The sequence below is a fragment of the Megachile rotundata genome, chromosome 5 (genome assembly GCF_050947335.1).
Source record: "Megachile rotundata isolate GNS110a chromosome 5, iyMegRotu1, whole genome shotgun sequence".
Taxonomy (NCBI): domain Eukaryota; kingdom Metazoa; phylum Arthropoda; class Insecta; order Hymenoptera; family Megachilidae; genus Megachile; species Megachile rotundata.
The window spans coordinates 19,680,125-19,706,847 of NC_134987.1; the positions used below are offsets into that span (position 1 = coordinate 19,680,125).

Genomic DNA, 26,723 nt, shown 5'->3' on the forward strand with positions numbered 1-26,723 from the left:
AATGCACATACATAGACATTTGTAATCCATACACTTAGTAAAACAAAGTTTTAATTTGTATTTATTTCTAAAACTTCTCAGAATCCAATTATGTTGATTCATTTAATATCAATATCAATTCTATGAATGTTTATCAGTAATGTTTTACAATATTATGTCATTTCATTTTAGCATTACCTTGGCATTTCTTTTGGACTGCTGTTGGTTTTGCAATAGGAAGAACAGCAACGATTTTTGCTGATTACAAATTTGCAAAACGTGATGCAATGATAGTAGATTATATAAAACTTCATCCAGAACGTTTTCCTCCACCTAGTGAGTTAATTAGCATTTTGTGAAATTTTTTCCGTAGTTAAAATTTTATAATCAATAATAATTTGGTATATTGTAGAGAGTATAAGGTTTAGCTAATTTAAAAGGTCATTATACAATCAGCAAGCAAACAATTGACTAATCATCTGGTTTTTATATTTTAGGAAATAAAAAACTTGCAGAAATAATTGAACCATGGTTCCCGATTCGATAAACAGCTGTAAGTAATGTAATTACTGTAATATTTGTACTTTTAATTGTAATAGTGAGAATGAAAGTAAAATATATAGATAATTATACTTTATGAAAGTATGTTCACAATTTTATGTCATACTCTTATATTAAGAATTATATTTTTATTTGTATCTATGATATAATAATAATATACATAAACATAGTTCAATGTATTTACATGTACTTTCATGGTTTAAAATTATTCAGTAATATTATGATAAAAAGTTATGTCATGAAATTAAAGTTATTTAAAATTAAAATAAAAAATAAGTAGAATATTTTTGCAAGCTACTTAATTTATAGTTTTGTTATAATCTCAATTGATTATATAAAAATGTTTAATATCTTTATTGATAAAATTCGTGGAATAAATTTTTATTTTATTTATCATTTATCAAAAGTTCTTTATTTATTTTAATATATATTAACTTTTCAATTTTAACGAATGAAAGGTTTTTAAATTTATTTTTATATATATCATTCATTTAAACAACAACAAATGAAAATTGATTAAACCCTGTCTAATAATCTGTCTAATTTATAAAAATTTCTATTTCCTTTCAGGATTATAATTATCATTGTATAATCCAGTTCCCTTCGAATCTCCTAACCAGGGATATTTATTGGGACATTCTCTGCATGTTTCTAGGTATCTGTAAAATGTTTATCATTATTTTAATGCAAACTATTGTATTAAATACTGTTAATTTAAATTTTATACATATACATCGTGAAACATTTACCTTGTAGTAGTAAAATTAGATTCTGTAGGTTTGAAATCTAAAGCACATTTGTTTGGATTATTACATGGTGGCCCAGGAATATTTTCTTTCCTTTTACATGACCACCCTTCAAAATTGTTCAGAGACTTTGTCGGTTTTGGATCAGTTATCCATGTAAGTGCTTGTGTAGCTGTTACAAAGTATACATCAGGTCTGCAAATGTATTTATTAAGTTAAAGATTTATACTTGTTTTATCTGGACACCATTTTTACGTACAATGTGACTGCCCAATCAAGGAACTTTGATAAACCTCTTTCAAGTTCCTTTATTTGAAACCAATTAGTGTGAAAAGGCATCATATACGGAGCTCTATTTTGTTCATAATAACGATTGAAGTCTTCTTGTAACCATTCAAATACTTCCTCAGGATCGTGATTGTGAAGTACACACTGATCTAAGTAAGGGCAATGACCTCCTTCATAGCTTTCAACATAATGTGCATTTAAAGGCAGTTCCCATACACCTGATAACAAGTGAAACATTATTTGTTTTTTAAATTTTCTTTATTATCTTTATAAATGATTGATGTTATTGGTTTTATGAAAATATAAATAAAGTTTATTAGTACCTGGAAAAGATTTAGTAGGACATGTGCCTGCTTTGCATTCATGTGGAATTTTGTAATCAAGCGTGTATGGCCAAATTGGTACTTTCAATGGAGAAATTCCGATACTACTATCATATATATATCCAAAGTCTTCCAGTACTTTATATTGAGTATTTCTTCCAGGTTTTAAATATGGAGCTCTCATGCCCACAATTTCACTTATTGAAATGTTACTAAAATGTTTGAGTATTTCCCGCATTCCTATCATTTCACCAACCCATTCTTCGTATCCTTTGTCTTCTAATCCTTTTTGCAATCTAAATATTATTAAATATTATTGATTATAATAATTTCATTCATTATTGTATTTGTACCAGTACTCACGATATAGTTTCAGTTGCAATTTCGTGTCCATCGTGCGCCAAACTTTGAACCATGTTATAATTACAATATTCATGTGAAATGAAGAAAGTACCTTTCAACGGACAGTTATTTGGATTTAATCGATCGGTGTTAAATATTTTTTGGTAATGATCAAAATTGTTGTGATTTATTGCTCCATCGAATGTCATTATTATCATTTGTGGTGTCTAAAGTACAACAAAATTTGATAAGAAGTTTAAAAAAAATTAATTTATGGAAAGGGAATGTACATACATCTTCTGGGTGAAGACCACCAGGAATTATTGTACCATCTCTAGAGCAAAAACAGTATGGTAATTGGCAATTAGCAGTATCACATTTTTCTGCTAAGTCTGTTGGTGGTTCAGTTACTGGTGCTGGAGCTAAAAAATTGAGATAATATATATTAATATAAAAATGAATAGTAAAAAGTACAGTTGTTGAACACTTTTAAAAACAGTACTTACTTGTAGCAATTGGACCACATCTTGCTTCATTTTTAAAAGTACAAAATTTACTGATGTCATCAAAGTGTAATCCTGATGGACACCTGTTTAGGTATGGATAGCCATCTACGCACTGTTGAAATCATGTACAAGTATTCTATTAAAGCTAATTGAATACCGTTCTATTATTATATTAAAAATTATATTCATATTTTGCAAACAAATAGTTATTTACAAAATAGAATTGGAAATACCTGATAAAACCTTCTGCATGTTGCTGGATCTGCAAAATTACCGTTACCTTGGCCTTCAGGGCATTTAAATTCTTCATCTTTCTTCTCTTCATCCTTTTTCGCGCTTTTCTGTCCTGAAACTGTAAAAAAATTTCCATCATTACATTATAGAAAAACGTTTCTATAAAAAAATATAAAACTTTTGAAGTCTGAAAATCTCGAATCCCAGCAAAAGGTCAAGGTTGAGTTTCTTGGAAGACATTAATATTTTTGTATCTTTTTTTGTAATCTTGTATCAAGTTACTGCACGCTGTAATTTATAATTATATTACGAAGATAAGCGAAGTTAAATTCTCGGAGGATTTGCCTATAACTCAGAGACAAGAATTTCAAGAAGCAAATCCATTCCGTGTATCATCACGTACACTGTACACAGAAAGTTTAAGATACTTATGGAAAATGCGCAAGAGAAATTCCAAGGGTATCACAGAAAAAAAACGGCCGAGAAAGCGAGAAACGTATAGTGGTAAAGAATTCCAACGTTCGAAGACACATTACAGCCATATGAGTCTTGGAAATCAAACGTTTACGCTTACTCATTGTTTTCTAATAGACATCGGTGAATAAACAAATTCGTACATTCTTAAAATATCTCATTTTTGAATTAAAAATATTTCATGAACTTTACAATAAGGCTTAATATTTTTTTTACATAGAATGAAGAGATGATTCGGTTTAATTGTTCTGTTTTCGGTATAAGCTACATCTTTTTTAATTTTCGAAACACTTTTTAGAGAATGAGTGGTTCAAGGATATTTATGTACTTATGTTTAAACGTGTTTGTTACGAGTAATGACAAAGTTGCTTTTGAGAAATAAAAGTGAGAGTGATATCCATATGTTAGAAGCGCGTTACTTGGGTCAGTGGCAAGATCAAGGACCAACATTGACTCCGTTACTATCGTTAAAATATGAATTCGTTTCGCGAAATGAAAATTTATAAAATCGTTTATTCTAAGATTATAGATGGTATACAATACAATAGCCACAATGTTTCATTAGCTCCAAATCCTTTCTTTAGATACAGTGATCAGTTTCATTCACCTATCTAGCCATTACGAATCAGAGAATCATTTCAACTATGCAAACTAAGAGATGCCTTGCAAGGTATGCTTTTATTCGTCCTTCCAGCCGTTTCACCACCGTTATACTGTCTCAATGGTCTGCAAACGATGTTCGATAATCGCGAGTAGAATCCATAATAACAGAATGCTTTTTATTCAAAACGCGAACTAAAAGGGCGTATCCTGATGCGATCCTATCCCTACCGGTTCGAGGTGTGGTAGCTTTGAAACGAATACTACACATTCTCAAAGGAATTCTTTTTCATGACCTGGATAATTGTTCTCGACATAGTGATCTTTCGGTGTGACCTTTTTTCTTTCAGAACATTTCATGCATCACAGTAACAATTAGATAACAATGAGTTAACATTTATCGACACTGGAACTTTCTTTCTTATTGAATACCATCGCAACTTTCTTATTATTCTTACTATGCTTGAATTCTTTTTATGTAGGCCACGTTTCGACAGTGATTTAATGTTCTATAACGTTACAGTTATTTTTCCGAACATCAACGTTTGAATACTGCAAAGACACTGATACTCAAAAGTTTGATCGTACAAGAAATTTAATTCGACGTGGAAATATTGGGATTCGAATACATTGAAATCTCGTGCAGATGTGCTAGCAGGAGAAAGTAGAATCCTAGGAAGACACTTCCCTATGATTTTATAACAGTTAAGCATGAAACTAACGTTAACGCGTTTACGATGTTCAATTTAACTACCGTTATCATTTTATAACGTAATGCATAAATTATAGGAACTGAAACGAGTAATTTAATTTATTATAACATATACAAATAATTGAAGAAATTGACTAATAACTTATTCATTGACTTTCGAAATCATTCAGACTTCCAAGGTTTCCAAAATCTTTCTTGACCTTTAAGACTTTCGGGGTCTTCCAACTTTCAAGGTCTTTAAAACTTAAGTTATTGAAGACTTCAAATCGTTTAATTACTTGTAAGCTTACTAAAGAACTTTGGATATTCTTCATTGCTTCATATTTAATTTTTTGTATCACAACTTGCAAACTTTTTAACTTCGACTATTCAGAAAAATTAATTAACATTTGCGCAGTGATTGTAATATATTATTGTAACATGTACGCGTAAATATAAATACATGTACTTTTTAAGAAGTTTTCAAGAGAACTGAAACTGGTTCGTGTCTACGACGCATATTTGAAATATTGGATGCTGCGGCTATATTTGTACTTTAATTGATCCGATCGGTTACATTGCTACAAAAAGATCAAGCATAGCGGCAAAGTGGAAAGTGAAGGTGCTGCTCTGACAATGACGTTGTGGTAAATCGTTCAGGTGCAGCATTTCCATCGGCCGTGGTGTGTACGTACACTTTTACACCGCCAATTCAGATCCGTCGACGTACGACACAATACGTGTATACACACGAGCGACAAAACTTATGTAAACAGCAGTGAAACCTCCGGAGAGAACCTAATTTAAAAGTGCTCCTCGGTGTCGTAGACTTGCTTTTTCCAACTTCTTACTTTTATCTGTGTCAACTTTATTGACCATATACACCCGGAGACCCTCAGGGACATTTCATTTCTATGTATGTGTCAATAACCCAGACGCGTGTAGAATAGTTTCTATGAATTTAATGAAGCGCAGAAAAAATCATTCAGGAAGATTACTTCATAATTGATCCTTTTCGTTTATCTTAACTTTCTCCTAAACTTTGAAAGAATTACCTTAACTTCCATTTTGAGTAAATCATTTTTTAGCGCTTCATATGTATCGTGTGTTTGCTTACTTTGGAAATTGTGTAATCTCATCAAAGCTGAATGTCTTATCACGCAATATCGCGTGCTTGATCCACAATTTTGCGGTCACTATTATTTAGCAACAAATGTATTGTTAAGAAAATAAGTATAAAAATATTTAATTAATAATTGAACTAGGAGCTAATTGATATTGACAATTCCATTAATCGTGTACATGTTAATTTTCTGTTCGATTAAGATTTCATTACTTTCAATAGAATCATTTCATTTCATTTTCTTCATAGATATTTTAAGACAACTCGTTTTAAACGAGTAATTTATCGAGGTATTGCAAGTTAATAAGAGAATGTCCACAGAAGGTCGTTCTTTCGTTGCACCCACGTTTGCAGTAATTTTCTGATACTACTTAATTTGACAACTTTGTTACATGATTCAATTTTAGCAATGTTAAAGATAATTTTTTCTACACTGTCTGTTCGAAATAATAAAAAGCGTGGAGAAGCGAATGATACGGATGAAAGAAACTCGTTATGTTTTTTTTTGTTCTTTTCATCCTTGCTTTAGGCTCTTCTCAAACAAGTTTATTAATATGGAAAACGTATGCTACGAATAATATAATAAATGCGTTTGGAAAAAGAAGAGCAAGAGATACTTGTTAATTTTACTACTCTCAACCATATTTCTAGAAATCAAACAAATGTTTCTAAATTAACTCATGAAAGCCACATAATTAAACTAACGGAACCTTCTTGCATTCCCAATAAGCGTATAAAATATTCGCAGAATCTCCAAGAATCAAATTTATTCCAAAAACCACACATTTTTCCTAAGCCTATACTTCGGAGAATTCTCCTTCACCGATTCGTGAAACACATTAGCGAAACAGTCGTACGTTCCCAAGGAATGTGTCTCCAGAGAATCTTTCCAGCTTGAAATATTTTCGGCGCAAAGTTTCTCTATCGTCGAAAGATCACCAGGCGGTTACACTTTGATCTTCTCTTTCATCGAGGCAACGACAGAAATGAACGGATTATCCACGGTTTTCCTACCTGCGACGATCAAGAAGGCGTAAAGCAACACACGATTTCTTCTTCTTAACATCATCATTCTTCTTGTTGGTTTCCACCAAGTGTGTAATTAAAGTTAAATTAGTTCTTTCTCTCGCGAATTTCACAACACTCGTTTCTTCAGGTGCGTGGTACCACGGAGATTTGTCATCGGCGGAGAAGCTACTCTTACAGCACTGCGAACCGGGGTTCGTCAGCAATACCTTCTGCCATGGTTACATGGGAACCAGACGGTAGGAACCGTTCTTAGCTCATTGGCTGACCACTTTCTACCACCGTTAGTGATGGCCTCAAGTACTTCGCAAGTCATGGGATCAGGTGCAACAAGTACGCTGTCGAACACGCTAGCATTCCTTAGGGAAAAGGAGGGATTTTAGGAGATACGCGTCATAATAACATTTTTTATTGCAATAAAGAATAAATAGTAAAACCTGACCTTTTATTCTGATAAATGATTAAAAAATTCAGAGTTCAGTTTTAGTTATTCGAGGCCCCCTCTGTACTTTCTTTTTCGGTTTTTTCTTCTTTTTTTTATCTTCGTCTGCGTCCTGGGAGCCGGTAGATTTCCAATAAGGATTCACGTATCCCGGTTCACGTTCGATTATGTTCAACTCTTGAGCTGCTAAATGAACTACAGTAAGCGTTTCCGCGTCTAATAAATGTTTCGTTCGATTTGTAAAATTTAAGGACCAGTTTATGACTGGATTCCATTCCTTTTGCGTTTTTAGTATGCGATGCGTAATGTCTGGGAAACGGAGAAGAATGTCTCCGAATAACGCTGTATTCTCTAACGTGGTGGATATTGCTGAAAAAATATATGTCTTTTAAAATTTGTTCATTCATTTTTTAAATAGCATAGAAATAAAATTACCGCTTTGTATAGTAACGTTTTTGGGCAACGATCTGTCGTCTGGATTAAAACCTATGCTCTCGATCAACGTTTTGCTTGCTTCCACGACATCGATCATCTTTGTACCAAGAATCATTATCATTTTGTATAAACGTTCATAGCTGTCTATATTTTGAAGACGTTTTATAGCTTCTGCGTGCTCTTTACGTTGATGCGTGAACGATTTTCTGACTGCATAGTCGATATAGGAAAATATATTTAATAATAAAGAAAAATGGTAATACTATAACTGAATGAAGTGTCATTTAATATATGTTACCTCTACAGTAATTGTCTCGCGTTATATCGCAACACTATATTGCCACGATATTACAATAAGTTATATCACTAAGATACTTTGTATTGACAGTCACTAGATATATGACATATATTCCCATTCATGCAACTTTTCTTCCATATCAGAAAGATAGTAGAACGGCGATATAACGCGAAACAACTATATACTAAATAACTTGAGATTCCATGAAACGTATGAGAACATATATCGAGGTAAGAATATAGTAAACATGATCTTAATATGCTGTAAATCTTTATAGCTATATTATTTTGATCTGTACTAGTTAAATTATGTTCAATGGATACACAATTCTTCGTAGACCGTAATTTCAGATGAACCACCATTTTGCGGCTTTTCGGTCATTGGTGTATTATCCTCTATGGCCGAAGAAACTTGTTGCACATGCGTAATACGTGTCAACGCTGACACGACTGCAATGTAAATAATGAAGCGTGGCATGTTACCGAATGTGGAAGTAATGACGATAATTATATATTAATGTAAAGAATATTTATCGAATGTCGATCCTATTCACGTTCTTTTACAGATATTTCTACTTTCAATCGATAATTAGTTAATGAAATTTAGCCGCAAGTTTATAACCGTGATTATACGATCACTACTGCCATCTATCAACTTTTTGCATCTAATGTGTCAACTTGCACTGTTGATTTTCACGAAACTAATTAGGAGATTTATTGTCACCTTGTAATCGTACGATGACTATGAACAACAGATAATGTTCTTATGGTGTTATATTTTTAGTGACGTTATTCGAGAGGAATATTAAAGTACACAAGATTACAAACGTGTAATAGGAAATTAACGTCAACACAAACATGGCAGAAGCGGAAGATGCGAAACTTGATGTAAATATGTTATAAATTTTCAAATATTCTCTATTATTTTTAGCTATATTATAAGTATTTACATATGTGTAATTTCAAATTAATGTTAAGTTGTGTTATACATAAATTTAATATATGATTCTTTATAAGTTTAAAGTTACGATGGAATATGCTGATCCTCAAAATATTGAGGGTGAGATGACAGTAGGACCCAAACAAAAAGCAAATCTTGGAGAACCTGACTTTAATACTTTAGATGAACCAATCAGAGATACAATTGTAAGTTTATAAAATTTATAGTACTTGTAATATTGAATGAATTGTATTTTTATTTCTGCATTACAGCTTAGGGATGTTCGTGCAGTAGGCAAAAAGTTTTATCTTGTTTTTGCTCTGAATGATACAAAGGGTTTATTGAAAGAATGTAAGTAAATATATTTTGAATGATGTATTTATATAAAGAGTTCACTGGTTTTTTATAAAAATATATTTTAAATTTCAGGGGATCTTTGGGGACCATTAGTATTATGTACATTCATGGCAATGTATGTTTATTATAATTTATGATTTTTTTAATTTCATGTTATCAACCACTTATATTATTATTTTAGGGCATTACAAGGTTCTTCTGATAAAGCAAACAATTCAAATGAGGGGGGACCAGAATTTGCACAGGTTTTTGTGATCGTTTGGATTGGATCTATGATCGTTACATTAAATTCCAAATTACTAGGTGGCAATATGTAAGCATACAGGAAGATATTCAATTTCTTTTGTTTTGACATTAATAAGTGTTATAAACTATTGTACAATTTTTATGTCTTATAGATCTTTCTTCCAAAGCATTTGTGTCTTAGGATACTGTTTGTTACCAACCGCCATTGCTTTAATTATTTGTAGAATTTTATTGATGGTGGAACAAACTACTGATTTATTTAGTCTAAGGTTTTATATCACTATGCTGGGATTCGTATGGGCTGCATATGGTTAGTATGAATTTAATATACACTATATTATAAATAAGTTTTTTGTTCTATTACAAATATGATTATATAATATTTTATTGTAGCATCAATGGCGTTTCTTGATGATAGCCAACCATATGGGAGAAAAGCTTTAGCTGTCTATCCAATATTTTTATTCTATTTTGTCATTTCATGGTTGGTTTTATCTCGTACTAGATAAAATAAAGTATAACTCAATCATAATGCCGGACTGTACATTATTCCATATTTATGCACAATGTAACAAAGAAACTGAAAGGTAAGCAGAGCATTGCTTGCAGTGTACTTTAAAACTTTTTTTAATATAAACATACGTCTTGGACTAAGTATTTCATAGACAAAAGTATATTGCTGTATGTGCATATATCTTTAGAAACTTACCAGTTTAAATGTCAATTAATTAATCTTATACAAAACGTGTTAATATTAATATAAATAAATAATATTTAAATACTATTACTAAATTGTAATGTATTTACACACAATCGCGATAAAAATAATTAAATAATGTGATATAGAAAATAGTTATTTAAATGGTTTAAGATTGTAATCATTCCATTTATATAATTTTCCACGATGCATTTTCTATTTTTTTCATATATGTTTTAGTAACATTAGTACTATAATTAAAAATATAGATTAATAAAAGAAATAATTTATAAAATCCTTTTTCTAAAAAAAATTATATATATGAAAAATATCTTTCTAATTTATTAAAAAGTGTTTTACTATCACAGTGACCAGGATATGCACTTAAAGATTTTTGTATGGCAATGTAACTTGTTTGTAGATCTCCAACCTGCAATATATGGGAATACCGTAAAATATTGGATTATGTAATAAATACAGAATATATATACTGCAGTATGGTACAACCTCATAAGCTAAATAGGCACTGTTGAAATGAGGTTCATAAATAAAATTGGCAATATTAGCGGCAGCATGAAAATATGTTTTTGCTGCCGTTATATTTCCATTTCGAATTTGTATAACTCCAAGATTATTATATGCTAAAGCATGTCTATTGTCACATACAATAGCTAATTTTAAACATTCTTCTGCCATCACCATATCACCTATACTCTGAAAAGAGTATTTAAAAATTTTTATTTAAAATTATCAATCATTATTATTACAAATGAAATTGAAAAATCATACGTACAAGTGCAATATGAGAAATGTTGTACCACACATCTGCTATATTTTCATCAGTAGAAAGACTAAGTGCTCTTTCAAAACAAGATACAACATGATCATATTGTTGTGCATAAAAACAGCATAATCCAAGGTTATTAAATAATTCAGTGTTATATACACCCATTTGTAACAACCGCCTATTCAAGTTAATAAGATAAAAATAAGTCTTAAACCAATTTTGATTGATATATTTGTCTGCATGTTTACCTATAATAACGTAGTGCTAGTTCTGGTTGATCACTATAAAAATGATGCATTCCGATACTGGCTATCGCTTCTGTATGCGAAGCATCTTCTTGTACAATGATTTTGTAATACTTTAATGACATACTCATATTATTTAAACCATCAAATATGCGTCCCATTTCGGTAAGAATATTTACATCATTAGGAAAATATTCGAGACCCTTCTTACATGTTTCTAAGGCAGCTAATGGTTGATCAAGTTTAATATAAACTCTAACTAGCCTTAGAGTTGTTTCGATGGTTTTACAGTCTTTTAGGGCTGACTTGAACTGTTGTTCTGCATCTCTTACTAAGCCTAAACTATAATAACATTTTCCCAGTTGTACTTTCCACCACCAGTCTTTGTACTGACAGACTTGTGTTGCTTGAACTGCTAAATCTAATGCCTATGTGCAATATAATAATTGATAGAATCGTAACATTTGCCTTATTAATTTAACTAGTAATTGAGAATATTAAATAACTTACGTATCTTACATCATGTTCATGATAATAAATATACTCAAACAGTGGTTTTGCAATACTAGGTTGACTAGCATATTTAGAAATATTTAAACGTGATAATTGTATAAAAGGTCCTCCAGGTTCTGTTAACATAGATGCTGTACCCAATCTATACATACATATATGTACCAATTTTGAATATAAGTGTAAAAAAAATTGTATTATTTGGACCAGGTAATATGATACAAAGTAATGAGTATACCTAACATTACGACTAGAACTTGCAGTAATTGGTCTGGCTGTCATAGCAGTTCTTGGTGTCCTTAATGTTTGTTCAAGTGAGTGAGATGTTGCAGCTTGTGTAGCTGGTCGTATGACTCCCGTGACTGGTCGACCTTTAAAATATATTATGTTTTTAAATTTATATCCTAATGTTTCAGTTCATTCTATTTATTAGAAATTTGTAGAAGTAAACCTGATTGTGTTTTGGGTCGAAGATACTGTCCTGCATAGGAGGTAGCAGGTTGTTTCAAAGATGTTCCTGGTCTAGGCATGGATGATATTGTATAATTATCTAGTAAAGTTTCAGCAATACCTTCTTCCTCGCCTTCTATATCATCTACATATACTTGTAAAGTTAAAGCACGCATTTTTAATACCCAAATAGCCTATAATTGAAAATTTTGTATTAGAAAATTAGGTAGATCATTACTATTGATGTAAGTTAATAATAAATACATTTTTACCTGATCAAGTGGACTTTTTCTTAATAAATTTGTACATATTGTTGCACACTCTTCATACTTCCCTCTATTAAATAAACTTAAAGCTTTAAAAAATTCCATAATTCAATAGAAAATTTGATTGAAACTGATTAGAAAAATTAAATAAATAATAGAGAGAAAGTAAAATGCTTAATAAAACGTGTTCTTGTATCTACATACACTTGTGGATATAAACGAATTTTCCATGCAAGATATTGATTATTTTGCTTACAACTTTCTATACATAAAAGGAGAGATCAATATGCTATTTCATATCTTTTAACAAATATGCATCAAATTATAATAAAATCAAGTAATATGGAATTATTATTCTCAAAATGTATTTTGCATACTTCAAAAATATGCATATATTTACAATATTTAATAAATCTTGAAGATTTTTAATATACAAAATTATACAAAACACTATCACATACTTTTAATAAATCATAACAAAATTCAAGAGATTATCATCTCACATGATAAATGTGTATTTTTTATAACTATTTTTTATATTATTTATATTTAAACTGTACATGAAAAGTAATTAATAATCTAATTAGTACTTGTATAAAATTTCAAATAATGGAAAATTTTGAGAGTAGCCTCAGGTTGGTGAATGTTTAAACATGTTCTAAATTAATAAATTAATTATATACATTCTGATTTAGCATTGCACAAGCTTTTCATGATTTTTTACAAAAGAAAAGTATTGAGGAACAATGTACAGAAGAACTTTTAATTCGTTTACACGAAGCATTTCTGGTATATTAAGAAAAATCAAATGTTTTTAAAAAATTAATGTGAAGAAATATGAACAAATTTCATTTTTTCCATTGTACCATAATACAGATTTCAGAAAATGAAGAAATGGATAGTGTTCAATTATTTGATGCTTTTGAAAATATATTACATATTCAAATGCCCAACCATGAATTTGAAGTGTTATTTAAAAAGGTTAAAATATGCATTCAATATCCTAATTAATTGCTGCTTTATTTGATATAATTAATTCAATATTGTATTATTTGGTGTTATTAGATGAACTTAAAAAGAGATGGAACTGTTACATGGGATGAATTTATTTCTTATTTGTTAGTAGAGTTTCAAAAGAAAGATGCCGCTTTACAATGGAAAATATTAAAACTTCCTATAACAGGAATTCCTCAACTTTTAAAGTCCCGACATCGTACATCCATATATAAAATAGTTTTTTGTCCTGAAGTTTTATCTGTACAAAAATATTTTATTCAAAATACATAAGAAATTTGAAATATGATTTAAACTTTATTCATTAAATTTACATTTGATGAAATAATATATATTGTACTTTATTAAATTGAGAAATTTACATTGAGAAAATAAAGTTTAAATCATGTACATCAGCAGTTTTCATAATACTTATTAATATAGATTGTTATTAACTGTATCTGTTCATAGTTAGGATAGAACTGCAAGTTTCCATAGAGGATGTTATTTAACAATAACTAGAGAAGGAATTATCAATTATTGGTCATTAGATTTAGAATATGAGCGTACTGTGCAATCTGTGAATCGTTAGTATTTTAATTTTTTAATCCTTTTATATCTCTACTTCTTTTGAAACTTTATCTTTGCAGCATATTTGAAAGTGCAGTCAACTTTAATAACTGACATGATAGTAATGCCTGATGTGCAAATAGTATGCACAAGCTCAACTGAATATGATTTAAGATTTTATGATACTGTAGCTAAAAAATTTGACCTTCGGATATTGGTTTGTTACATTTTTAATAAATATTAATTTTTATTAAACATTGTATTTACTTTTTACTTCATATTTAGATATCAAGCTTAGATAATGCAGTTACATGCATGGCTTACCATTTTAGTAAAAATATCAAAGAAGATTCTCATATTATATGTGGAGACATGAGTGGATCTATCAAAATTATATCTTTTAATCCAGCAGAAAGGGGTCCATTTAAACAAGATCCTCAATGCCATACTTTATTTGTTCGTTATGAATCTGTGCTGAAGGCAAATACTTTATTTTGGATATTATTACTATCATTTTGTTTATTAATTATTAAATGTTCATTATAGGGTGAAGTAAAAGGATTAAAGATTACAGAATTTAAGAACAAACATACAGATTGGGTAAAACAAGTAGCCTATTATGAAAGTATAAGATCTTTTATGTCTAGCAGTAGATGTTGCAGTTGTTCTCTTTTAGTCAGTGATCTCACAGGAACAAGGATTCCATATAAATTTAAAGTTAATATGGGAATATCTTGTTTTACTTTGTGCGAAGGTATCATTTATTGAATAATTTTATATTTTAATACACATTAATTATTTAAAAAAAAAGTCATTAATATTTAGAAAGTCAGTTATTAATAACTGGTGGACCAGATTGCATAGTTCGAGTTTGGAACCCTTTTGTAACAAAAAGGCCAAACTGCAAATTCCATGGTCATCATACAGCTATTTGTGCATTGATAGTTCAAAATGCTGGTAAACGTATATATTCTCTTTCAAAAGACAAATGCATCAAAGTATGGGATGTCCTTGCTCAAAGTTGTATTCAGGTTTTACTAATAATTTATGTACATTATTGATTGTTTCTATTATAAATGTAATCTCTAAAATCCTTTTCTTATTTCACATAGACATACAATGGTCTTCCCAGCGAATTGGGTGAACATACTTCAATGACTATAGTCTACAATACATTAAATCACAAAATGATTGTTGCTAGTTCAATGATAGCAATTATCGTTTGTGATCCTGTGATAAATGAAGAAACATCAGATGGCTTTACACATACAAAATCTGTTAGCTGTGTTTTATATAATCATCTATATAAAGTGGTATTACTTTCAAAGCCTAACACAATGAAATAATTAAAAATTTAATTGAGTAAACTCAATAATATCTAAAGATTTCAATGTCATAAAACATCTGATTCATTTCTTCATAAACTTAGGTAGTTACTACTGGATATGATTCTTGTATAATAGTTTGGGATCCATGGCTTGGAAATCGCTTATATTTGGTAACACATGCCCACAGTAGATTCTTATATGGTCAACATCATGATATTGAAATTACTGCTGCTTGTTTCGACGAGTCTGAACAACTACTGGTAACAGGTACTCGTGATGGAACATTGAAGATATGGAATTTTAACACTGGTACTTGCTTAAGAAACATGGCAATTGAAAATCAGTGGTATATGTCTATTATTACATGTTTTACTATATCCATTGTTACAAAAAATGGAAGTAAATGTTCATAGTTTGTTATACACTTTCTACATTTTTAATGTAGTGAAGTAACAAGTTTAGTTTGGATAGAAAATCGAATTTTATGTAGTGGATGGAACCGTCAAGTTGTAGAATTTGCAACTTCTGATACAGATGTGTATAAAAAAAGTTGGGGACTAATACATACTGATGATATTCTTTGCTCAGCTGTTTGGTATCCTCAAGTATTAGCTACAGCTACTTACAATGGAGAAATAATACTTTGGAGATTAGAAACAGGTCAACCATACAGGAAATATAAAGTAGATGATCCAATGTCAAGGTGAAATTATAATAATGTTAATAATATAATGTGCAAAAGTAATTGAAAATAATTAATATCATGTAGGTTCAGTATAAGATTTGACACGACTGAACAAGTGATTCAATTAGAGAAACCAAAAAGAGTTACAACAGAACAGTTTACATACATAAAAAGGTATAATAATTGTAATCATTATCAGTTACTGAATTACACTACATGTTTAATCATTCATGTATAGTAAACATAATGTATCAAAACATCAAGAATCGGCATTAAGTATTATAGGAACTGTTTCTGTTCGAGCTATGATATTTTTATGTGCACGATCAGTTGGACCTGATATTGGAACACTATTAGTTTCTCTTGATTCCGGTTTAGTACAGGTTTGGACTCATCACCCTGGTGGTGGATTTTTACAGGCTTTTTCAGTTATTCACACTTTAGGTGATTGTGCCTTATCATTAGCAACTGATCCCAAAAACCAGTTTCTTGTAACAGGTAAAAGATAAATTGTATTAATTATTTATACAATTAAATTGCTATTATTTGCAATTATTTAGGACACAGTGCTGGATATATTAAAGTCTGGTATCTTGAAAATTATTTGATACCAAATCATTCTAAGATAAGTATGCCTCGTTTAAGATTAGAATTTCCCTTCTTATGGAAAAGAAAAATTAAAGGAAGAGCACAAAGAGCAGTACGAAATCAAACTCTACCACTTTTGCTTTCTTCTGTTCGTGGTCACTTAAAAGCTATTACATCTGTTCAAATAATTCCAGATGCACGTATCATTATTAGGTGATAAAATTTATCGACTTCATTCAATTTGTATTTATAACATAATGAACTTAGAAATACCTATAACCCTTTCTTTTACCTTATTTTAAAGTGGAAGTGCAGATCACACAGTACGTTTATGGACACTAGGTGGACGTTATATTTCAACCTTTGGAACTTTCAGACAATGGTCACCTATTTTGCCAACAATGCCAGCATACCAGTATATAAAAAATTACAGATTTCCACCAGATCTTAAAAGATTCGCTAGTTCTACTACCATAAGAGTAATTTAATTATGTCTTCATAATACTTAAATATTCAGATTGTAAAATAGTTTAAGATACGTTAACTTACTAATATAAAAAGGTTCTCGAAGGAGGCACTATCAAAATATCCGAATATAAGGATGATATGTTACATGTTTTGAAAGATATTCCTGAAAAAAAGCAGCCTATGCTAGATGGAACAAGACTAACCATTTCTGTTATGGATAGATCAGTATTGATGATTTTCGCGGATTATCCAGTTTTGGATACTTCTTTACCATATGTAAATATATCTGTATTGTATGTATAGTGGAGTCGAGATTGCACTATAACTATTAATCAAAAATCACTTGATCAAAAACTATCAAATGTAAATATATTTTAAAAAATAATGTTACAGATACCTATATATACACATTTAAAACTAAGACCTTTGGAAATAATTCAAATGCCAAAATCATAATTATATATAAACACAATCAATTATTGTAAGTTACCTGCATTGTGTCAGTTAAATTGTCAAATACTAAATATATATATACCATATTAACTTATCTAAAACAATATTAATAATCTTATAACTAACATTAAAACAAAAATACCATTATAGATACACGGAAGTGTTCATAAATATTATTCCCTTTTGCAAACAAACGCAGTCACGTAAGAAAATACAAATAAAGCATACGATTTGAAAAACCTCAACACGAAAATATCATACTGATGTAAATTAATCGAATTACTTTACTAAATAATATATTATGTATAAAGATAATGAAGACACATCAAATTTAATAAAATCCATTTTCGTTTAAAAGTCATGGTAGTATAATTACTTATTAATTATACAACAGTTCTCTTTTCACTGTAATAGATACGATATACGTAAGAAAAGAGAAATCGTAAAATTTGATGTATATATGTGATAAGAATATAACATATTTAAAGATTATTTTAACGAAAATAAAAAGATTAAGTCTTACATTCCTTAATATATCAATCGGAATATTTCATTTTAATGTTAATATGATATAACAGTTTATATTATATTACAGGCACTCTTATTGTAAACACGTGGAATTGGCAACAATAAATTCAATAAACTATACCCTCTCAGATCCTATCATTGAAAACCGTGGTGGTGTCCTCCAAATTGCACTAGACGTACGTTTTAATCTACTCTTATCTATACCTTGGAATATTTCCGCCAAATCCGGTGTACATTTTCTACTGCCGAAAAATGCAAAAATTGCCTTATCGGGAATGTATCGTTGCATTGCGAGTTGAGCTTTGCGTACTTGTGCTAGAATGAATGGAAGATCAATTACTTCATGTATCTTATCTTTTTTAGTCTACAGCAGAAAAATTGAATGGATGAAGGCATTTATTAATTTTCATATAAATAAGTAAAATATACTTACGATGTGCCCAATACGGAATTACATGCTTTGGTTTAGATTCATCATCTGATTCATCCTCGTCAGGTTCACTATCCAAAATATAATTTGTTGGGCCGTGATATTTGTGTCCATACTTTGACTGGAACATTAAATTAATACGAATAAATTTAATAGGATACAAGTTATGAGAAACCTATTTATTTATATAGAATAGAAAGATAGCAAGATTGTTTAAAAATACATATGCATATAATCTCACCTGTGTTACAATTTGATTTTTAACTTTCATTGCTTCAGCTGCAGTCTGTTGTTGAGATCTTGCTTCGGCTTCTTTTCGTTTTTCAGCTTCTTGTTCACGACGTCTTTGCTCTGCTAATATACGTTCCGCTTCTTCCTGTTCTTGTAAACGTTGTAAACGTAATTGTTCTTCTTGTCTTCTTTTTTCTTCTTTCTCCTGGAAATTATTTTAAATATTAACAAATCATTCAAATAACTGAACCACCACTTTTAATATTATATATTGGACTCATTTAAAATTATTATACCTGTGCTCGCTGTAATTGAGCTAGACGTTTCTTCTCCATTTCTTCACGCTGTTTCTCCATCATTTGTTGCGCTAAACGTGCTTTTTCTTCCCTTTCCCTTTCAGCTTTTTGTCGTTTCTCCATATCCTGTTTTTCTTTTGCTTCCCTCGCCAATTTATTTTTCAGTTCTTTCTCCTGCCTCTTCCTTCACATAAAATACGTTTTTTATGATGTTAAACAATATGCATCAAGAATTAAATATTGTATTCTTACCTTCTCTTTTCTTCTGTTACAAGTCTTAATGTTTCCTCACGTTTTTTTCTAGCATCATCATCATTTGGTTTCCTCCTTTTATCTTCTGTCTTGTCAGTCGAACTACGGGTATTAACTGGTTTTGAAGATTGGAGGAATGAGTCCATTGATGTAATAATGTTAGTACGTGTAGCGCTTAAAGCCTTTACATGCTACAATTAGAGCAATGATCATTAACATATATGCAAATTTTAATCTATTGCAGTTTATAATATAAAAAATGAAAAAATTATTACATTCGGTTGATTATTTGGAGTTTGTGGAATACGACTAACAGAGGACGGTAATTGAATTTTTGTTTTAGTTAATGGAGTTGTTTTTTGTGGTTTGTAATTCACTTTCTCCAAAAGAGTTTTTGATTTTGCTTGAACTTTGTTCTAAAACAATCAGAATATATTTAAAATTAAAAATATAGCACTTAATTTATTATTAATAAATATGCAAATACTGCAGGATTGGTATTTTTCAAGTACCTCTTTGTATTCATCAGTATCCTTAACTTGTTTTGCTAGTGAAATTTTTTTAGCTTTTGCAAGTGATTTTCGCGCTAACTTATGAGCAATTGTTTTCTCTGTGGTTTTTGCATCTTCTGTAATTTCTGCTTGCGCTGCCTGAGCTGCTTGCGCTCGTGTTTTTGTTCTGGTTACTCTAGTTGGAACATCGACATCAGCAGTGGGTTTTGGACTATTCATACCTACTTGCTCGAATGCTTCAACTCTTTTCTTCACAGATTCCTTAGCATATGGACTGAATAGAGCATTTGATTTATACGTATTCTTTATTTCCTGGAATGCTGGGCCCGCATTCAGTTCCTTTAAAGTTGGTTTCATTGGAGTATTTAGAATCTCATCTTCACTTGACACATTAGATTTCAATATTTTCTTTTGGTATTTTGTATTTTGTCTAGGTTTCTTTATTTCAGGAGATGATTCGTCTTCTGTGAGTAACTCGTCGAACTCCTTATTTACTAAAGCATCTTTTATTTGGTCCAACCTGACCAGCAGGGTTTTTGAGGGAAGCCTAGGTGATTTCGATTTACCATTTGATTGAACTGTTTTCTCCCCTGTACTATTGGATATCTTTTTATTAACTGTAACAGTTTCATTTAACTTTATTGCAGATAAAGGTTCCAAAACTACTGTTGCATTTATCATTTTCTGCAGAGTATAAGTAGAATTGAAATTCATAGTGGAATTCATTATAGGCATAGGTTTTTCAATTGCATCCTCATACATTGATGGTTCTTCAATTTCATTTGTTGTAGGTGCAATAACTGTGTCATCAGCAATATCAGATTTTTTACTCTTCTGGTTCTGAGTCTGAGAGAAAGTTCTTTTTCTACTACTACTTCGTGTTGTCATTGAAGATCTTTTGGATGATTCAATATTTTCCTGTTTAACTCTATTTTCTGTTTGGATTGTGTTTTCTTCTGTAGAAGGATTCTTTTCTACATTTGTATTTACTACTTTTTCTGGAACACTTTCTACTAGAATTGTTTCTTCTACTTTAGTAATTTTTGCAGGAGCTTTCGTACTTTCTTCATCCGAACTGCTTACAGTAGATTTCTTTCTCTTGGCTCGGCTTTCACGCTTTTTCTAGGAATTAAAAGAAATATTACAAATAATACATAAATGATAAACCTGTACATGTATAAAGATTAGTTTCATATACTTAACAAACTATTTATAATACAAACCTTTTTTACATCATTATTATCAAAAATTGAAGATGGTCTTCGTAGTTTTGAACTAAGAGACATTGATTGCTGCTTCTTAATATTATCTGCTGCTTTTTTTGAAGCTACTCGCTTTGTTCGACCATGCATTAATTCTTCTGCATGTTCTACATGTGAATCTTTATTTTCTCCTTTTATGTCTGTTGTAGTAAAATCTGATGTTACATTAGTAATATCAATAATTTCATTTTCTGGTATGGTTTCAATACGTTGCATTCCCCTTTTCCTTAACACCTTCGGAGTTTTTGCAATCAGAGGACCAGATGTTGATTGTGGTATTTGAGCAATTAAAGCACGTAAATAATCCAAGGTTTCGTCAAGATTGTCATTAATAGATTTTTTAACTTCCATGCAACGATTATGAATATCTGAAATATCTTTACTAATCATTGCTTTAATTCTGTCCTTTGATCTGGTCCCCATTTTTAAGAACTGCAACTAATTACAAAAATATATAATACAAATTAATTTATTCACTAAATTTTTATATATCATTATAGCAATTATAATACAAAATTGATAGAAAAATATTCATTACTTTAAAAGTAAATATATATAAAATATTCTTTGTAATTGAGATATTTTCAGAAACATAAATAAGCAAGTATAAAATATATTTATTAACCATGAATGATATTACAAGAAATAGATGATAACATTTTATTACATACTTTTATATTAGCATTTACAATAGTATCAATGCCAATAGTGTTCAAAATATTTAGATATAATAAAATTAAACAATTATCATAATACAGTGCCAAGAAATAAAGTCATAAAAGAATATATTATAATAAAAAGGAAATTATTTATGAAAAAATTAGCTTACCTTCTGTATTTGCTCACAAATTGTTAAAATATAAAATACAAAATTTCGCGAAAAAAGTTAATATCCCCCAGTGACACTGTACATAAAAGAAAAGAAAACTTCAACGACAATCTCCATTTCGTGTCGCAGACAGGAAGATGCAAGTTTTACCCCTCATGTAGTACAGCATAACGACTTTTCAGTTTAATTTGAATCATTACAGAAAGCGCCATCTATTCTCCCGGGCGCGCCATTTCTTTCTTTTGTTTAAATTATATTTGCCATTTCCCAGTTGGTCAAACGCAATATATTAAGATAGTTTATCTATACAAATTCATAACGATGTATTATTTTAAAGTAATTGTTATATTGCGACGCGCTGTAAATTTTATTCATTGTAAATTTGGCGCGTTTTATACTCAAGTGTAAAACTGGTTTTTCTAGGGAAAATGGCAGCCAAGGAAAAGGGAACTTTTACCTGCTATAGTACGTATCATACCTAATTGGCAGAAATCGATTAATAAGTTCTCTCAGATCAATGCTTACTTTTAAAAAGAAGCTGGATCATTTTATAACAAACACAGTGTCGTGCTATGAAGTAATTAATTTAAAGATTGAAAGTATTTTGAAAATTTCACTTTTACATACTTTTTAAAACTTATATTTATGCACGCTCTCTCTGAATTTTGTAGAAAATTATACGTATCGGTAATTTAGCAGCAATCGCCAACAGTTATCGACGTATCCGACTGTGTACTGCCATTCCAAGATTCGGTAAGGAGAAATTCCAAAATTATCATATTAATTTAGACCGATTTTATATCACAGTGTCCTTATATTTGTTATTTAAAATAATGAAAGTAATACAACTTTGAGTTTTTTAAATTTCGCTACGAAAAAACTCTTACAAAATAATTTTAGAAAAGTTGTGACATGCCAATGTATTGCAATTCCAATAGATACGATAAAAATTTAATAAACATTATTTTGTAACATATCCACACGTAAAAGTTTAAAAAATGATAAATTTTAACTAATATAATAGTAGTTTAATAAATAAACAATTGAAAAAATTAATAATTATAACATAGTAAATTATAATATAATGCTTAATAATAATTTTGTAACACATCAGTATGAAAAAGTTACGAAAACAACAAATTTAAACATTTATAACTATTAATTTGTTAATTAATAATTGTAAAATTAAAAATTATTGCAAAATAATTAGTATTATAACAATTGCAATGTTCAATTCAGGTAGTCGCACCTTATTGGTGCATTATGCGATTAAATTATTGGTCGTCGCAAATTACCAATCGCCGCACTTGAGAAAGGTCATGTGTCTATCAGTCTTGTTGTAGCTGTCACCGAGGGCGGATGTATCCTGTCAACACTTACCGGTACGAGTCAAAGTCATACTTTACCGATTGAGTTTTCATCTATGTGTTACCTACAGTATTAGTGCAAGTGTTTAGTGTGTTTTATCAAGTGTTTTTTAATAAATATGGGGGTGTATTAATACGATTTATGGTGTGATTTCTCATGTGTCAAAGTGCTTACCGGAGTGTTTTAATTTATAATTGCGCGTGTGTATACGAATGCATTAGTGTATTTTATAGTGTTATGCAAGTGCTTTTTAATTATTTTTTAAATATTTTACTGGGTTTTATGGTGTTATTACTTACGTGTTTTTACAAATTTTTGTGAATATTTAATGAGTTTTATGGCGTGGTTACCTACATGTTCAGACATGTTTGTGCAAGTGCATTAGTGTAATGTATAGTATAGTTGTACAAGTGCTTGACCGTTATTTTTTAAATATTTTATTGGGTTTTATGGTGTTAATACCTACGCGTTTTTACAAATTTTTGTGAACGTTTAGTATGTTTTATGGTGTAATTGTAGAAGTGTTTTACCGTTATTTTTTAAATAATTTACTGAGTTTTGTGGTGTTAATACCTACGAATTTTTACAAATTTTTACGAACGTTTAGTATGTTTTACGGCGTAATTGTACAAGTGTTTAACCGTTATTTTTCAAATAATTTACTGGGTTTTGTGGTGTTAATACCTACGCGTTTTTACAAATTTTTGCGAATGTTTAATATGTTTTATGGTGTAGTTGTATAAATGTTTTACCGGTTATTTTTCAAATAATTTACTGGGTTTTGTGGTGTTAATACCTACGCATTTTTACAAATTCTTGTGAATGTTTAGTATGTTTTACTGTGTAGTTATCTATGTGTTCCGGTATATTTTTGCAAACGTTTTAACATACTATGAAGTAATTACTCAAGTGCTTTGACATACGTTCTCAAATGTTTTACAATATTTCACGATGTTACTATTGACAAACGTTTGCAAATTTATAACCGAATTCTGTACTGTAGTTATTGTACTTTTGCATGTTAATCAAAATGCAAATCGATACACAGTTAATTAATCGTTGTGTTCCTTTTATGATTACAGAAGGCCACTCCAACTTCACGGACAAGCCAAATCCAAATCTAACGAAAGCAGTCAATCAACCAAGTAGCCAAGCAGTCAATCAATCAATCAAACAGCCAAGCAGTCAATCAACCAAGCAGCCAGTCAATCAGATGAGCCGCCTCTCAGATGCTTTACCAGTAAAACGATCGCAGTGATGCAAGTCAACGATCGGTGAGTCGCATGCTTTACGGTTCCTCCGGTTCCCATCATGTCGTAGGACGAATGGTCCGAAGCGACACGGGAACTGGTTGTATTTTTATTATTTGAGCGAGCATAGTGACCACGACTGTACGATCGTGTAAAATTCGTACAAACTGTTTATTATATTTATTAGCTCAGGTCAGGGTTTTCTTGTACATCGCGTTTTAACTTAACTTTTTTACGAATCAAATTGAAATTAGTACATTGAAGTCGGATGACCCTCCGATTTCGTGCTAGTTCAATTATAGAGTCACTTTCAATTTTTACGTATCGCGTACTCTTTTTAAATACACATATGTACAAGAAAATTTCGCGGAAAACAGATTTTGATATCAAAGTTAATTATGAATGTTTTTGATCATTTAGTAAATTTACTTTGATATCACAAATCTGTTAAGAATGAAACAATCGATACTTAGATTTTTGCAAAGTGATCTCCATTTTCCATTTTGAAACGATTAGAGTCATTTTAAAGTTATATTTGTGCATACAAAATTTAGAGTCAATTTTTTTGGGAGACACTTTATTAGCATGTTTCTAATTATGCTTTTTAGCTCAGGATTTTCAGCACACATGAAGAAAACTGGTAGGTCCAGATATTGTTGGCCGTGTTCACTTTTATGCTCTAAACTCATGCGCGTGCTTAGATGCTACTCGCATGGGTTAGAGCAGGTGAACACGGTTTAGTTTTAAGATGTTTTGGCGATCGACAAATTGACAGTGAATTATCGACACAAGTTACACGTGTGTGTGTGTGGTTAGGTCGTGGACCTTGTGTCGATTTTAAACTATAGATTTATTATAAAAATTTTTCAAAATTTTATTTATGCATACAAATGCAAGTAGAGTCATTTTCAAGTTATATTTGTGCATACAAAATGCAAGTAGAGTCATTTTCAAGTTATATTTGTGCATACAAAATGCAAGTAGAGTCATTTCAAAGTTATATAAATTAAGTTACAAAATTGTATTAGTAGTTAAAATTATTACATGTACATATTACATTGAATATTCGAAAGAGTACGAAAATGAAATATGTATGTTCACTGTCGATTGTCGATCGATTTCAGCAAAAAGGTATGAACTTAGAGTGTGAATGTTGTATTGAACTCGGGTGTCGGAGACGTCCCGGGACGTACTCCCTAGGAATAGGCTTTTTGCACCCGGGTGGTATGTGTGAGAACCGTGGAGTGTGTTTTTGTGAGAATGGACTTTGCAATTTTTTAAATATAGCGATAGGCAGGCAGGTAGTTTACTTCTGGTGTGAATGAGTTAGTTTTAAGTAGGTAGGGCCAGAGCAAGCATTCATGTTTCTCTCTCCTCCTCTCTTACACGTGAGATGCTTGCATCTGGGGGGTTGACGAAAAATCGAGAAGAGAAAAATATTAAATATGAATTTATTTAATATTCTCTTGAACTCGATTTTTCGTTCAGGCCAGGCCTTTTAGTTTGTAAGTCGCAGTCGGGTTCTAGATCCGACTGCAAAAATGAAGTACACTGTGAAGTGAAGTGCAGTGAAAAAAAATATTCTGCTCGGACATTCTTTTACGGACAGCGCATTCTAAGAATCGCTGTCCGTATATCTTTTTATTTTTACTAATTTTTCTTTCTTATCAAACTAACTTATTACACATATTATATAAAATTTCGATTTTGTTATCGATCGAAATAAATGGATAGTATTGCAATTTTATTTCTATAAAATTGTCTGCTATCTTTTTATGGAGATTGATAGCAAAATTGAAAATTTATGTAAGTGTGAAAACTAAGAATGTCCGAGTTACCGTAAAAATTCGCGCGTGATTTTTATGAGGCTTTGCCGAAGAGAGAAGAGGCTATATGCCGAAGAGCCCCGGCAAAAATTGCCAAAGAAGAGGGGAACTATTAATGGCTGTCCATCTTAGGATGGAGAGTCATTTTGTCACTATGCTCGCTAATTATTTTTTTGTATTTTACATGTATTTTTTTGAACGATACAAAATGTATCGTTTTGCTCGAATTTTTACGAGCAAAGCCACCCGCGATTTTTATGCCCTCCCAATTAAATTTCGAGATTAAAGA

The 26,723-nt window shown here is 30.5% G+C and overlaps 7 protein-coding genes and 1 long non-coding RNA gene across 12 annotated transcripts; 4 read left to right on the top strand and 4 right to left on the bottom strand.

Annotated features, from left to right (window-relative positions):
- Positions 1 to 38: 38 nt before the first annotated feature.
- Positions 39 to 7,273, bottom strand: Cda4 (chitin deacetylase Cda4). The gene is made up of 9 exons (XM_003703230.3): positions 6,882 to 7,273; positions 2,979 to 3,097; positions 2,746 to 2,857; positions 2,534 to 2,661; positions 2,261 to 2,466; positions 1,898 to 2,193; positions 1,546 to 1,792; positions 1,290 to 1,481; positions 39 to 1,199 (listed from the first exon to the last, which is right to left on the bottom strand). The coding sequence occupies exons 1-9, from the start codon at positions 6,937 to 6,939 to the stop codon at positions 1,097 to 1,099; spliced, it is 1,461 nt and encodes a 486-aa protein (XP_003703278.3). The 5' UTR covers positions 6,940 to 7,273; the 3' UTR covers positions 39 to 1,096.
- LOC100879411 (coiled-coil domain-containing protein 134) lies at positions 3,949 to 8,545 on the bottom strand. Of its 2 annotated transcripts, XM_003703229.3 has the most exons (4): positions 8,392 to 8,545; positions 7,771 to 7,980; positions 7,336 to 7,704; positions 3,949 to 7,252 (listed from the first exon to the last, which is right to left on the bottom strand). In XM_003703229.3, exons 1-3 carry the CDS (start codon positions 8,543 to 8,545, stop codon positions 7,364 to 7,366), a joined length of 705 nt encoding a protein of 234 aa, XP_003703277.2. In that variant the 3' UTR covers positions 3,949 to 7,252; positions 7,336 to 7,363. The 2 variants fall into 2 exon arrangements, with proteins under 2 accessions (XP_003703277.2, XP_012140678.1); XM_012285288.2 differs by lacking the exon at positions 3,949 to 7,252 and having other exon boundaries at positions 7,318 to 7,704; positions 8,367 to 8,454.
- Positions 8,546 to 8,757: 212 nt separating this feature from the next.
- On the bottom strand, positions 8,758 to 12,827 carry BBS8 (tetratricopeptide repeat protein 8). 4 transcript variants are annotated; one of them, XM_076531820.1, is made up of 8 exons: positions 12,572 to 12,827; positions 12,301 to 12,493; positions 12,088 to 12,220; positions 11,850 to 11,994; positions 11,343 to 11,767; positions 11,101 to 11,272; positions 10,815 to 11,021; positions 8,758 to 10,737 (listed from the first exon to the last, which is right to left on the bottom strand). In XM_076531820.1, the coding sequence occupies exons 1-8, from the start codon at positions 12,668 to 12,670 to the stop codon at positions 10,621 to 10,623; spliced, it is 1,491 nt and encodes a 496-aa protein (XP_076387935.1). In that variant the 5' UTR covers positions 12,671 to 12,827; the 3' UTR covers positions 8,758 to 10,620. The 4 variants fall into 4 exon arrangements, with proteins under 4 accessions (XP_076387935.1, XP_076387934.1, XP_012140679.1 ...); XM_076531819.1 differs by having other exon boundaries at positions 8,758 to 11,021; positions 12,572 to 12,824; XM_012285289.2 differs by having other exon boundaries at positions 11,850 to 12,220; positions 12,572 to 12,820.
- Positions 8,813 to 10,142, top strand: LOC100880755 (protein YIPF6). The gene is made up of 7 exons (XM_003703324.3): positions 8,813 to 8,955; positions 9,085 to 9,213; positions 9,280 to 9,358; positions 9,437 to 9,479; positions 9,546 to 9,677; positions 9,763 to 9,920; positions 10,004 to 10,142. Exons 1-7 carry the CDS (start codon positions 8,926 to 8,928, stop codon positions 10,117 to 10,119), a joined length of 687 nt encoding a protein of 228 aa, XP_003703372.1. The 5' UTR covers positions 8,813 to 8,925; the 3' UTR covers positions 10,120 to 10,142.
- A 221-nt stretch (positions 12,828 to 13,048) lies between the features above and the next one.
- LOC105662496 (WD repeat-containing protein on Y chromosome) lies at positions 13,049 to 13,887 on the top strand. The gene is made up of 4 exons (XM_076531825.1): positions 13,049 to 13,200; positions 13,261 to 13,354; positions 13,442 to 13,546; positions 13,631 to 13,887. The coding sequence occupies exons 1-4, from the start codon at positions 13,175 to 13,177 to the stop codon at positions 13,850 to 13,852; spliced, it is 447 nt and encodes a 148-aa protein (XP_076387940.1). The 5' UTR covers positions 13,049 to 13,174; the 3' UTR covers positions 13,853 to 13,887.
- A 146-nt stretch (positions 13,888 to 14,033) lies between these two features.
- WDY (WD repeat-containing protein WDY) lies at positions 14,034 to 18,034 on the top strand (the record flags this gene model as incomplete). Its single annotated transcript, XM_012285293.2, has 14 exons — positions 14,034 to 14,145; positions 14,209 to 14,345; positions 14,414 to 14,608; positions 14,675 to 14,882; positions 14,954 to 15,159; positions 15,241 to 15,441; positions 15,558 to 15,802; positions 15,902 to 16,159; positions 16,226 to 16,315; positions 16,380 to 16,639; positions 16,702 to 16,942; positions 17,034 to 17,208; positions 17,291 to 17,473; positions 17,591 to 18,034. Coding segments are annotated over 14 exons (2,574 nt in total), but the record flags the coding sequence as incomplete, so codon positions are not given.
- Positions 18,035 to 18,169: 135 nt separating this feature from the next.
- Positions 18,170 to 22,172, bottom strand: Incenp (Inner centromere protein). Its single transcript, XM_012285294.2, has 9 exons — positions 21,991 to 22,172; positions 21,123 to 21,599; positions 19,900 to 21,021; positions 19,663 to 19,803; positions 19,388 to 19,578; positions 19,136 to 19,319; positions 18,850 to 19,044; positions 18,612 to 18,729; positions 18,170 to 18,493 (listed from the first exon to the last, which is right to left on the bottom strand). The coding sequence occupies exons 2-9, from the start codon at positions 21,582 to 21,584 to the stop codon at positions 18,294 to 18,296; spliced, it is 2,613 nt and encodes an 870-aa protein (XP_012140684.2). The 5' UTR covers positions 21,585 to 21,599; positions 21,991 to 22,172; the 3' UTR covers positions 18,170 to 18,293.
- Positions 22,173 to 22,418: 246 nt separating this feature from the next.
- Positions 22,419 to 26,286, top strand: LOC105662511 (uncharacterized). Its single transcript, XR_013038255.1, has 3 exons — positions 22,419 to 22,455; positions 23,307 to 23,372; positions 24,441 to 26,286. It is a non-coding gene; the product is annotated as an uncharacterized LOC105662511 (long non-coding RNA).
- Positions 26,287 to 26,723: the final 437 nt, after the last annotated feature.

Excerpts from the sequence above, each read along its gene's own strand:
- Cda4 (XM_003703230.3), bottom strand. The coding sequence starts at position 6,939 with ATGATGATGTTAAGAAGAAGAAATCGTGTGTTGCTTTACGCCTTCTTG. Across the intron at positions 2,467-2,533 it reads GTGGTCTTCACCCAGAAGAT|ACACCACAAATGATAATAAT; the intron begins GTATGTACATTC and ends GTTGTACTTTAG. Across the intron at positions 1,793-1,897 it reads TCCTACTAAATCTTTTCCAG|GTGTATGGGAACTGCCTTTA; the intron begins GTACTAATAAAC and ends ACTTGTTATCAG.
- LOC100879411 (XM_003703229.3), bottom strand. The coding sequence starts at position 8,545 with ATGCCACGCTTCATTATTTACATTGCAGTCGTGTCAGCGTTGACACGT. Across the intron at positions 7,981-8,391 it reads TACGGTCTACGAAGAATTGT|TCAGAAAATCGTTCACGCAT; the intron begins GTATCCATTGAA and ends TCGACTATGCAG. Across the intron at positions 7,705-7,770 it reads AAACGTTACTATACAAAGCG|CAATATCCACCACGTTAGAG; the intron begins GTAATTTTATTT and ends ATATTTTTTCAG.
- LOC100880755 (XM_003703324.3), top strand. The coding sequence starts at position 8,926 with ATGGCAGAAGCGGAAGATGCGAAACTTGAT. Across the intron at positions 8,956-9,084 it reads CGGAAGATGCGAAACTTGAT|TTTAAAGTTACGATGGAATA; the intron begins GTAAATATGTTA and ends ATTCTTTATAAG. Across the intron at positions 9,359-9,436 it reads AAAGGGTTTATTGAAAGAAT|GGGATCTTTGGGGACCATTA; the intron begins GTAAGTAAATAT and ends TTTAAATTTCAG.
- BBS8 (XM_076531818.1), bottom strand. The coding sequence starts at position 12,670 with ATGGAATTTTTTAAAGCTTTAAGTTTATTTAATAGAGGGAAGTATGAA. Across the intron at positions 12,494-12,571 it reads GAAAAAGTCCACTTGATCAG|GCTATTTGGGTATTAAAAAT; the intron begins GTAAAAATGTAT and ends TTTCAATTATAG. Across the intron at positions 11,022-11,100 it reads ACATTTCTCATATTGCACTT|AGTATAGGTGATATGGTGAT; the intron begins GTACGTATGATT and ends TACTCTTTTCAG.
- LOC105662496 (XM_076531825.1), top strand. The coding sequence starts at position 13,175 with ATGGAAAATTTTGAGAGTAGCCTCAG. Across the intron at positions 13,355-13,441 it reads GTTTACACGAAGCATTTCTG|ATTTCAGAAAATGAAGAAAT; the intron begins GTATATTAAGAA and ends ACCATAATACAG. Across the intron at positions 13,547-13,630 it reads TTGAAGTGTTATTTAAAAAG|ATGAACTTAAAAAGAGATGG; the intron begins GTTAAAATATGC and ends TGGTGTTATTAG.
- Incenp (XM_012285294.2), bottom strand. The coding sequence starts at position 21,584 with ATGGGGACCAGATCAAAGGACAGAATTAAAGCAATGATTAGTAAAGAT. Across the intron at positions 19,579-19,662 it reads CTCCAAATAATCAACCGAAT|CATGTAAAGGCTTTAAGCGC; the intron begins GTAATAATTTTT and ends CTCTAATTGTAG. Across the intron at positions 18,730-18,849 it reads AAAATCAAATTGTAACACAG|TCAAAGTATGGACACAAATA; the intron begins GTGAGATTATAT and ends TTAATGTTCCAG.